We start from the raw sequence: 12,153 nt of genomic DNA on the forward strand, positions 1-12,153 counted from the left end.
CATAAGTAGTAATGATAAACGCATGTAAATTACATGCATATTTTTTACAGATACAAGTGTTTTAGAAAAACAGGCTTAAAGTACAAGACTTTATTTTCTTCATTTAGGGCCATTAAAAAAGTATCTGAGTGGAAACTTCCTCATTATTTCTGTGAAGTTGTTGAAATATCACTTTAATGTTAAACCTATTGTAATACAATAATTAATGTGAACTGCATTTTAAACAGGAATGTCTGATTTGAATAACTAACTGGGCATTTTATTTGAATTCTGTATGAAAAAATTAATTAAATTATCTGTAGACAACAAAACAACTTACCACTTTTCCACTGGTATTTTAAGAGGAATATGGCTATGTGATGTCTTTGATTTTATTTTTAGATGAAAACTCTATCAGAGGTGCTGACATTTTCCCTTCATCTCCTGAAATTGAAAGAGGATCCTCCCTGGAACTATCCTGTGTTCTTAGAAAGAGCTACATGCCACAGAGAAATGCAAGCCACATCATCTGGAAATTGAATGATGAATTGATTGCTCCAGAAAACTATAACATTGTGAATGAGACTGTATGTAATATAACCATCCATAATTTCACTTACAGCACAGCTTATGTGAAATGTTTCATGAAGTACTTGGACAAGGAACTACCTTTAGTTCACACAGAAGTTAAATCTGGCTGTAAGTAGAAAGGCAGAAAAAAAATATTTTTTTAACAATTTACTATAATAATTTTACTTTTAAAACAGCTAGTTTTGGTTGTGTTATTTTAAAACACATGTATTTAAGTATATATATACACATACATATATATGCACTCATATGGGGTTTTTTTCCTGAAAAAAAACCATGAAATTACCAACATTCCTTACTGATACAAGTCTGTAACATTTTTGACCCTGACTATTGTCCAGCTGAAGTTTTCTGTTGAGTTCCAAAAGTAGTGGGTCTGTTCCTCTGTTCCTTCTTTCTAATCTAGGCAACTTCAGCTTTTTCCAGAGAGGATTTCCTTTCTAATCCTCTCTTCTAAAGAAATTGTAATTACACTTTCTTATGCAGAACACTAAAATATGTATATGAATTCTCTAATTTATTGAACAGATTAAGTCCAGAGTATATGAACATATGCCTGGGGGTCCCATTCTAATAAAGAAGCAATAAAAGCAAAACATCTGTGGAAAAAAATCCAGCAAAAGGTCTTGCATGTCTGCAAAGCTTAATGTGCTGTAAGCTTGTTGATAAAAGAAAGATCTTTTGACAGTTCTATTAGATGGGACAGAAAAATACTGTTTTGAAAAGAGGGCTTTGTGAACCAGTTGATTTCACTGGACACAGTTCTCTTCTACTCCAGTTTCTTCTAACAGTGAAGAAATTGAGCAGTAACAAAAAAGTCGTACAAAGTGTTACATTTTTATGGATGACTTCAGACTATAGAGATTGCAGAAGATTGCTTCCTTTGTGCTATCTTGCTTGTAAGATAAAGAGAAATTAGTAATTAGTAATCTCTTTGGGTCACACAGATCTGTTTCCCAGGAACTTGTCCTCTGCACTCTTTAGGCTGTGCATGTTTTTCAGATTTGGGTTTTTCATAGAGTAAACAATTAGATATTCTGGGAGAGAACCAAAAAGATAAAAGAGTTCTGTCTGTCAGAGAATGTAGTTTGGTGGTTTTTTTTTTTGTTGGTTTTTTTTTTTTTGTTTTTTTTTTTTTTTGTTTTTTTTTTTGTTTTTTTTTTTGGGAGGGGTGCTTTTGCTGTTTTTTTGTTTTCCTCTTACTTTCTGGACTCACCTTAAACTACAGGTGTGTTGCAGAGGGGAGATAGGGTGTGCGTACGCTTAGATGTTCAAGACAGTGTATGCAATGGTTTGATATATGATAGTTAGAGTTACTGCCTTTAGGCACACTTAGTAAAGTATTTCTGAGAAATAGTTAGAGAAAATCATGCTGTCTCCTCAGGGTAAGAAAGAGGGGTTTTGACTTTTGTTTTGTGAGGAGTTCTGAGGGCAGTGAGGGATGATAAAATGAAGCGCTATGAGGACACTGAATAAGGTTTGCTTTAATTGCTTTTTGACCAACAAAATCAGGTGTACATAAAGTTACTTATTTTTACTGGATTTTTTTTTAACCTTTGTCACTGTAGTTCGTCCAGACATGCCAGAAAATATTTCCTGCATTTATTTCTATGATGTTAACCTTACTTGTACCTGGAATGCAGGAAGAGAAACAAGTTTTACAACAAACTATACTCTTTACCGAAAACTGTAAGTACTAGATATACTGGGCACTGGGGTGTGGCAACCAGATCTCTTCCTCTCTCATCCTGACTTCTGTTTAAAGAAAACTTGAAATTGTCATGGAAATTGGAGTCTTGGCATTTCTCAATAATTTTAATTGATTAATTCAGGGTTGGTAATTGTTGAAAATACTTGTAGTCTGATATCTTTTTAGTGTGCTATATAAAGGAAATAAGCATTCTTAACCAATATTCAGTAGATAAATATTTATATCAGAGCTGATATTCACTTGTTCTTTCAAGTAACACTACTAATAAGATTGAAAGTTTAGTGACCATATGCACAAATGGTGAATGAAGGCATTTTATGGGAGAGTTTCCCAGAAACTTTCTATGTAATGAACTAACCTCACTTTGGGGGCGTAAAAAATATTGCTTCCTCATCTACTTTTAAAAATTCCCATCAAAATTCATTAAGCCACTGCTTTACTGCAGTATTCTGCTTGACTCCAGTAGCTTTTAACCTAATAACCCTTGGAGTCATAAAGTTTCAGTCAAAAAATCCAGAGTTGTCCTTTTATATTGTTTGGGGATTTCTATTTACAAATACAAATTATGTGGTCTCATGCTTTCCAGTGTAGAAGCACAGATACTTTCAGATAATTTCAGTTAGATTTTAAATGTTGGTCAGGAGCTTGCTTTTTCATAAATGGCTGTGAAAATGGTGAAACCAGTGTTGTCCCAAGGCAGATCTCAGATAGGATTTTGAAGGTGATAGTACAGATTTGTTCCAATACACTTGTCAACCTGTCCTTTATAGTGCTGCTTCTAGTAGTGCCAAGACCCCAGGTAACATTGTTTCATGAAGAGACTTCTAAAATCCCTAAAGTTATTCTTAAGAATGGGAAGGAATTCAGATTCTGGAGGGTACTTTTTCATATTGTACTAGTGTAGAGTGTCTTTGTCTCTTTGTAATTTAAATTGTAGGGTAGGAAAACCTTTTTAATTTTATTTCCATTTTAGCTTTGACATTTTAAGCCTCCATCTTTTTAATGTGGAACTTTCTAACTACTTCAGGTGTTTCTATATTTTATAACTTAGCTGCATTTAAAACACCCATTGAATCACTTCAGTATTATTCATTCCTGTATAAACACAGACTTTTTATTAACCACAAAGTGAATTTGATTGCAGAACTGTTTTCAGGCAAATATAAACACAAGTTTTAATCCAGGTATCTCCCTAGCTGAGTTTAGCATGTGACTACAAAAGCACTGGTACAAGGGGACAGGGACATTAGGAAAGGGTATTTGTTTGCGCAAACATGTAGTCTAAAAATGTTCACTGGTAAAAAAGTCTTGCAACCTTAAAGATATATAAATAATGGCCTAACAATTTGTTTGAATGATTCTAAGAAAGTACTCTAGTTTTTAACTGCTTTTATTTTTCTCTTTTTTAGCATGACTTCTCCAGATGCAGTCAGATCTTGCTGGAATACAACAGAGTCGTGTTCATTTCTTTATCCTTACAATGATTATAGTAATGATTTTTGTTTTCAAGTGGAAGCTAAAAATGTTTTGGGTGCATCCTCAACAGAGTGTGTCCCTATATCTTTGCAAAAAATAGGTAATTAAAAAAGAATCAGTAAAGATTTAATTAATGACCTTTCCACATAAAATTCTTCCAACTGGTTGGTGTTACAGCAGTAATTTTCAGCAGTTTCCTTTCTCACCTCTTGTGAGGTGGTAAGAAATGACAGGGTGTTGTTTTCATGCTGTGCAGCATCTAACTGCAACAATATTTCTTTAAGCTAATGTCTGATATATCCATTATAAATGACCAAGTTATTAATTATTGAGAAGTGAAGGCCATATATTCAAACTTTTTGTCAACCAACTTAATTGGTATTTGGACTCTACTTTAACATTTCTGAGTGATACCTGGCTGCAATGGATAGTGATATTATGATTTCTCAAGGGCCACCCATCATATGCTCTCCTATTCTACTTTCTGGTTAGGAATGTTAAAAAAACCCACCTGTTTCAAGTGCAGTAATAATTGCACACAGGAACAATAATAATATTTTGTCTACCTCTTCTCTCTCTATCCTGTGCTTCTCTGTTCATTTTGGTGGTGTATTAAGCAGTAACCCTTATAACTAAATACTTTCTGCTGAGCACTCATCATCAGTCACATCCTTTATTCTTGTATTCAGATCTACTGTACTCATCATTACTTTCCACACTCTCTATGCCAGATATATCTTTTCTCATTGCTAGTCCATTATTTTCCCATCATCTCCTTTATGCTTCTCTTCCCCTCAGATAATTTTCAGCTGAATTCTTTCCTCATCTGCAGTTCAGTCTTGTCTTTGGCATACCAGCTCTGCTTCATTTGTTTTCTCTGCTGTTGTCTCTGGGTAATATTTTTCAGTGCTGATACAAATGAAAGACATCTGCACATCTATTTGAGAGCAGATTTTTGAGTAGAATCACAGAATCATAGAAAGGCTTGAGTGGGCAGGTACACCTTCCACTAGACCAGGTTGTTCAAAATCCCATGTAATTAAATCAGTTATGTATGAACTTTCTCTTACAGATAATTTCCCTTATGTATAATTATGTCTATAATATAAACCATCACATGAATACTCTGATAGGATGTGTGTTACTGGGATAAGGATTTAACTTATTGGAACACATACAAAGAAATTCTGAACTTTTATAGAAGCATTTTCCTCTCTTAATGCTTTTGTTTCTTTATTCTAGAGAAATTTGCCCCTCCTGAAATACTTTCAGTTAAAAGAATCCCTGGTATAAAGCAGTTACTTACGGTAACCTGGAAAATGCCTGAGAAGATTATCCCTTTAAAACATATAATTTGCCAGGTTCAATACAGAAACTTGTATTCAAACTTTACTGTAAGTTATGTAATTTTTCTTTTGCATGGCAGTTTCTTTGTGACTAACTTCTTAATATTATAAGAATTTAAGTAGAAAAAAGGCAACAAGTTGTCTGAAATAATCATAATAACCTTGTTATTTTAGTGGAATGTTATCAGGGGTGCATGATCTTAAGAACATGGTTTGTTTTTCTAGGGTTAATTGTCCTTTCCCTTTTGGTCATTTTCTGTTTTGGTACATATCATGCTTTTCAGTATTACTCTGTGGAAGGATGGAGGATGACCCTTGGGGTCATGCACATGACACATGCAGTCAGTAACAATATTTTGTTTTTCCCTTGCATTCTGGTGTTGAAAACAGCCCTCACTCAGAACCACAGTATTTAAATCTGATTAATATGGAACCATGTTAAATTTATTTTAAAGTGAATGAAAATATAAATTTTGCAAGATGAAAAATAAGGGAAGTTCTTTTCATAGTTTGTCTTTCTGACACTTAAATGGAATTGTTTTTAAAACCCCCAGTATTTGTATATTTCAGATGATCTATTCCTATGGTCTTCAATATGGAAGTGATTGTATTTGTAGTTTTACTGTTTCTTCCTCCAAATTAAAGAACTGACAAATAATCTATTTCTTAGATTGTTTCCTTAAGTTTATTGAACTGAGATGTCTGCCTTGATATTACTATTTTACGCACCACATGTATAATTTTGGGAGAGAAAAATTCATCAAAGTAATAATCAGAGCTTTAGAAACATTTCTAATATTAAAGATGTTTCCTACTAGCATCCTTCTCAGAATTTCAAACATCATTACTGTAAATATGACATACTAGTTCTTGGATTCAGGATTCAGGATGATGGGATGGGCAGAATGGCCCAGGTCCAGTTGGGGTATTAGAAATGGAACTAATGATTGTTTAAAAGACCTATTTGAGGTGTTTATCTCTTTGGAGCCAAGTCACTGATGTTCTTGTGACACATTCTATGAGGCCCTTATGTTTTCAACATTTGGAAAGGAACTCAGAGTCCTTGGAGAGCTACAGCTTTATTGTGTATTGTGTCTAGTTTCCAGCACCTACATTAGAAATCACCTGCCTGGGCTTTTTTGCTATCAAATACAGCCTATGTCCATTTGCTTCCTGGGTTCACACCTGCATTTTCACACATACATTTCAGGAGAAACAGGAGCTATCCATGACTAGTAAAGATATAGGAGCTGTTTCTCTGTCAGGACATATACGGAAAAAAACCCAAACAAACAAACAAACAAAATAAAAACCAAACAAAAAAACCCCCAAAACCTTAACTAAAAAATGTTTGCACAAATGACAAGTATCTTTTTGGCCTTTAAAGTCATCTGACCAAACCAGTCTAAATAGTTTGGTGTGAACTGTTTTTACTGAGTGAAAACCATGTGACATATTTTTGTACTTGCATATACTAAATTTCTAAGTTTCTGATTATAATGCCATATCATTGACAGCCTTTTGGCAAGTAACTAAAAGCTAGTACGAGGTGTCTCCAATTCTATGTCAGGTTCTGCCAGAGGTTGATAATAGTTTTGGAGCCTTTTCAATTTTAGATTTGTTGCAGAGTCTGTCACATACAGTGGTTTGGAGACCCCTGAATTCACTCTCGTAGAAGCAGGTGGGTTTTGGCAGTGAGTTTCTTGAGATCAGAACAGACTAAAACTTTCAGTTACATTAGGCAGTGCACTTCCCATTATGATGTTTGTATGAGTGGGTGCCTGCATTTGTTGTAGTTGTTACAGTACAGTCTGCATTGTTATAGACTGATTCACTTTTCATTTGAAGGTTCAACTGATGGAAGCCAAGAATTTCTTCACAGTGTTTTAGCCCTGTTGTGGGTGTTGAAGTGAGTGAGGTTCCTTTTAAGACAAAGAAATGACTCACATTGTCATTACTTTTCTGAATAGATACCAAATAATTTATTTATTATACTCCCATCTTCCTTCATCACTAACAGGCTTCATCTCATTTTTTACGTCTTGGTACCAGAATTTTTTCTTTTCATTTACCTTTTCATTTCAATCCTATGCTGATAATGTTTGGGACAGCCCACAACAACACTACTGTATGGCTAACATCTAGAAGGCCTTGTAACTCAGAAAAGATGAGCCAGACAGGAAAAAAGCACCCAGCTGACTCACAAACTGTGAGGAATCACTGGGGGAATTATTGCTTTCCCCAGGATGCTGTTGTGGGACATAATTGTAGTAATGGCTTTACCGATAACTGCTTGCTTCCCACCAGTGGGAACTGCATTCCTCCAGCAGCTTCTGTGCGCAGCTGCTCTAGAATCACATGTGAGCTGCACGCTGTTCAAACCACAGGTCAGTCAGTAGAGACATAGTTCGGAATCAAGTTTTTCAAACCCTGGAGTTTTACAGGAGGAACAAAGGTGCTACACAGAAAAATGAAGTATAAAACAAGCAATCTTGAGTTTTGGAGGAGTGAGGTGGTTTACACAAAAATTGCATCTTCTAAAGTCATATATCTACAATTCATATATCAATTTCATATCAAATAATTTTTGTTCATGTACCTATTTCCAGGAATTTGTCAATGTCTCACTGAATTCTAAGAAGAATATAGGATCATATAATCTCACAGGTCTGTGGGACTCCACAGACTATTCTGTTGCCATTCGGTGTGTCAATAATGAGTCAACATTTTGGAGTGGATGGAGTGGAGAAAAAAATGAAAGCACAGAAGAAAAAGGTAAGCTGCCTACCTATAAAAGTGTTTTCTGTTTTACTTTGAGGCATTAGAATTTAGTAGGGAAAAACCTGTGTTATGGTGTATTATCCTTTATTGAACTTAGAATCCTGTTGCTTAAACAGAACATATGTATTTTGTTTAAAGATAGAAGAGAAAAACTGAAAGACAACAGCAAGTATTGGAGGAGATTTCAAAAGTGATTCAAACAATATAGGACTAAGGAAGAAAACAGATGGGTAGATACTGAAGAGAGGGAAAATTATAAGAGTATAGATGAAGATTTAACACTGCAAAGTAAGATAGTAGCAGAAAAGAAGTACAGCATGTGTGCTCAATGAAATAAATTATAAGTAGAGAAATCAAAATGCCAGTTTTAAAACAAGAGTAGAAAGTCTCTTCTAGGAGACTCTAGAACTTAACAAATAAAAGTGAGCAGCAGAGAACTTTTGTAAAGAAAGAAGTACCTAATTAGGGAAAAAGAGGCATAGCACTACAGAAGATAAAACTTACTTTTAGTAAGTTTCTCTTAGACTCTATGTTTGAAAACTTTATTTTTTTTCACCATAGTAGAGAACCTTTTGATTGTTTTTATCATATTAAACTATCTTTTTAAAATAGCAACAGATTGCAAGTGGGATTTTTTTATCTTTAAACAGCTTCTGGAAAAGTGGATTTGTGGAGAGTAATTGAGTCTTCACGCTCATCTAGAAATAGATCTGTACATCTTATGTGGAAGGTATATACATTTTTTGTGAATTGGTAATCATATTGATATCCTGTAGCTGATGTTATATTATTTCAGTTTTGTAGGACATATAACTGCCTGAGGCATTTGCTGTTATCAGAGGAAAAATGCTCACTGAACTAGGTTAGGATTGAAAAGGCTTTTGTTTACTGAATGGTAGATGAATAGAGTTTTGTAATCTGTGTGGAAAGGAAGCATTTAATTGTGTTCAGATTACTGGAAAATCTCATTAAAAGTCCTTAAACTGCATTTAAATAATCCAGTTTACAAAACTGTGTTTAAATTCACTTCAATCTTCTAGTAAAGTGTCCAAAGCCTCCTTACATTTCCAATCTCAGCATTTGACTTTTGAAATCCATCAAGGAAATTGTCATGGCTGTCTGTCCTGAAGAAAATACCTTACTTTTCTAAATACAGTATAATAGTTTCATAATTTGATCTTTAATAGAGCATATATTTTTGCTTGTGCAGATAGGACTGCTTAACACTTACTACTGTATGTTTTTTAATAGACATTAAAAAGCTTTCCGCCTTCTGGGAGAATTCTAGGGTACAAAATACGGTATTTTCCAGAAAAAAAGGCTGCACATAAAAGGACACACAACTCTAGTGAACAGAAAATGACTTTATTTTTAAATGAAGAGGCACATATAATATCTGTCACTGCCTATAACTCTGCTGGAGAGTCTCCTGAAGCTATTTTGAGGATTCCATCCACTGATGAAAAATGTAAGATTTCTCAATGTCATATTTTTCTCATTAATGAAAAAATGATTTTTTATAAATCTGTTTAAGTTCTGATGTAGTGGAAGCAAAATTATGCTAAGGACTTCTGTCATATGTATCTACGTATATCTTGTCATATTTTGCCATCATGTATCGTATGTCTGTTAGACAATTATTGTTGGGGGTTTCGTTTTGAGATACAGTTGTTAAGGTATTATTACTTTGTGATGTCTTATTGAATTTCTATTGTATTATTTTCTGATGGTTTTTTTCTTGTTTTAGATTTTTTCCTAACTTTGGACCTCCCAAATAAATTTATGGAATACTACCCAATTCTTTTGCATTCCTTTGTTAGCTCAGAAGATTGGTTACCACAGGGCACTAATGCAGAGTATCCAACAATATCATTCAAAGATATGATAAATAGAAATCTCTAAGTTGTGTTAGTGGAAGCAGGGAGAGAAGCCTTGTGTTTATTCTGATTTCATATGCATTCCCAGAAGTACCCATTCCAACCACTGCCAGGGTTAGCAAGTTGGTCTGCTCTAGCACATGAGTTGCTTTCTGGCTCTTACATTTAATTCTGATACTGCTTTGAGCCTTGTGTTGCAACATCCTGCTGCCAGCCATGATCTGACAGAGAGGTTGTGTTTGACACACTTGAATTAGTTTTAACAAGAGCTGTTCATGATGTAAGTCAAGTGTCCTCCTGGAACTGCTCAATCAAATTCTGCCTAATCAGAAAACTAGATATGTAGATTTAATGTAATTTTGTCCTTGAGGTTATTGACTACTTCCCTATCCACTTTTGCATCACACTTCAAAGGTTTTTCTGATTTTTCCATGCTGTGATGTGCTCCCCCCACCCCAGATGCATCTCTTTTTATCCTGTGCTTCATCAGGTCCTTTTTTTGCTTCTGTTTTTCTGTTTTTTGTTTCACTCAGACCGTCATTACCTCTATTCTGCAGGCTGATGCAGAATTCACCTTTGCTTCAGTGTCATTCTTGACCGTGCTGACTTGGTATCCCATTCTATTGCCTTTGTCATCTCAATCAAAGTTACTTATGAGCTACCTGCAAAATGGGTAGTAATTTGGTTTATAGAGTTTTCCACACTACAAGATTTGGATTCTGAAAGAGAGGCTAGTTCTTGAATTCTGTATGTGTTTTTCAAGCATTTTTGAAGACAAAATTGCTGATATTTTCTGTTAAATTTTTAGCCTCTCAGATGATTGAAAAAGTGGTGACCTCTACAACAAATGAAGAAGTGGTGGTGCAATGGATAACCTCTGAACCAGAAACAACCAAATATGTGGTTGAGTGGTATGAGGAACTGGACATGGACCCTTTTGGTAGATCATGGCAACATGTATCAAATTCTACAAAGTGGAAAAATAACAAAAGTATGTTTATCAGTTACAGCTGTAACAATGTACAGATGTACATGTATTTATAGGTAGATTGGAAAGAATAAACAAGGATGAACTCATCCACCTTCCCTCAGACTGTTCTTAAACATAGTAGTATTACTACATGCTTTGTTGAAATCTCTGCTGCTAATTTAATAGCATTTTTTTAGTCTTAGAAATTTTCATGCAACATGCAAGGCAGTGCTTGCTCTCATATAAGATTCAGCTACAAAATTTGTGTTAAAGAAGTTCTGTGGCTTGATCTTACACCAGTAGGGAGGCCTGTGACTGATGTGGCTCTTCTATCAGAGAAATCTGGAACTAAAAAAAAAAGATTGAATATGGGAAAAGCTCATGCTCCTTCATGTGTTTTAGAGAGAGGACATCATAGTCCTCCATAAGTTGCAGGGGGACAGCCTGCTTCACCATGATTTTCACTACAGGTTACAAAGGAATCTTTACATTCCCTGTTCCAGTATAGGTTCCCACCTATGGGAGACAGTCCTTATTTAACTTCTTTGACCTGGGTCCTTCCCACTGGCTGCAGTAACTCACAACTGCTCAAGTATGGCTCCCCTGTGAGGTGACATTCTCCTTCAGGTATCCACCTGCTCCAGTGTGGAGTCCTCCACAGGCTGCAGGCTCTAGTGAGAATGATGCCACATGGTCTGGAACCTCCCTTTGCTCAGTGGGGTCACCTGTCCTGCCTGTGTCTCCTCACAGGCACCCCCAGGCCCCTCACCACCATGGCAGTAGGAGAAGCTGAAAAGGTTTTGGCTCTGTGTGAGCCCTGCTCAGCCACAACAAAAACATCTCTGTACTGTCAGACCTGTGCTCAGCACTAATCCAAAGCACAGCCCCATGCCAGCCACTGGGAAGAAAATTAACTCTACCCTAGCTGAAACTAGTGGGGGTAATGGATATATAATGGCCATTGCATAAGGTGTAAGGGACTGAAAGAGCAGCAGAAAGCTGATACAATGCAGGAATCTGTTGATAGCCATTATTCTCACTGAGCAAGCTGCAGAGCTTGAGATGCATGATCTAGAAATCCCTTTACACTGGTTTCATTCCAGGGGTTGTAAAGCTACAGATATGTCCTCCCAGAGCTGATGTGAGTTGTTGTAAGTATTGGGTGCGCCTGGTTGATTACTTGGCTTCTGGACTGTTCAGAGTTCAAAACTTAATTTCCAGAAGCTGGAACTCTGTCTTGAAACATAAAAGTCTACTGGACAGATTTCACTTGCGACAACTGTGCCCTTGAGTTTGGCTGGTCAGAAGATCTGCAGTTGGCATGACTAGAACAACAGTGTAGAAATTCTAGAATAATAGAACATTCTGTGTTGTAAGTGGCCCAGAAGAATCACTGAAGTCTGACTCCTAGCCCCTGCCAGG

At 35.7% G+C, this 12,153-nt stretch overlaps 1 protein-coding gene across 2 annotated transcripts in view; it reads left to right on the plus strand.

The window, feature by feature from the left end:
- LOC110472610 (interleukin-31 receptor subunit alpha) overlaps positions 1–12,153 on the plus strand; it is a 68,800-nt gene that overhangs the window by 45,382 nt on the left and 11,265 nt on the right. For both annotated transcript variants that reach the window (XM_085566431.1, XM_085566430.1), the window contains 8 exons: positions 382–678; positions 2,139–2,259; positions 3,691–3,857; positions 5,000–5,151; positions 7,713–7,878; positions 8,535–8,614; positions 9,136–9,352; positions 10,570–10,752. In XM_085566431.1, the coding sequence (XP_085422557.1) occupies positions 382–678; positions 2,139–2,259; positions 3,691–3,857; positions 5,000–5,151; positions 7,713–7,878; positions 8,535–8,614; positions 9,136–9,352; positions 10,570–10,752 (1,383 nt within the window). The remainder of the gene's footprint in view (positions 1–381; positions 679–2,138; positions 2,260–3,690; positions 3,858–4,999; positions 5,152–7,712; positions 7,879–8,534; positions 8,615–9,135; positions 9,353–10,569; positions 10,753–12,153) is intronic.

The sequence above is a fragment of the Lonchura striata genome, chromosome Z, assembly GCF_050655825.1.
Source record: "Lonchura striata isolate lonStrDom1 chromosome Z, ASM5065582v1, whole genome shotgun sequence".
Lineage (NCBI taxonomy): Eukaryota > Metazoa > Chordata > Aves > Passeriformes > Estrildidae > Lonchura > Lonchura striata.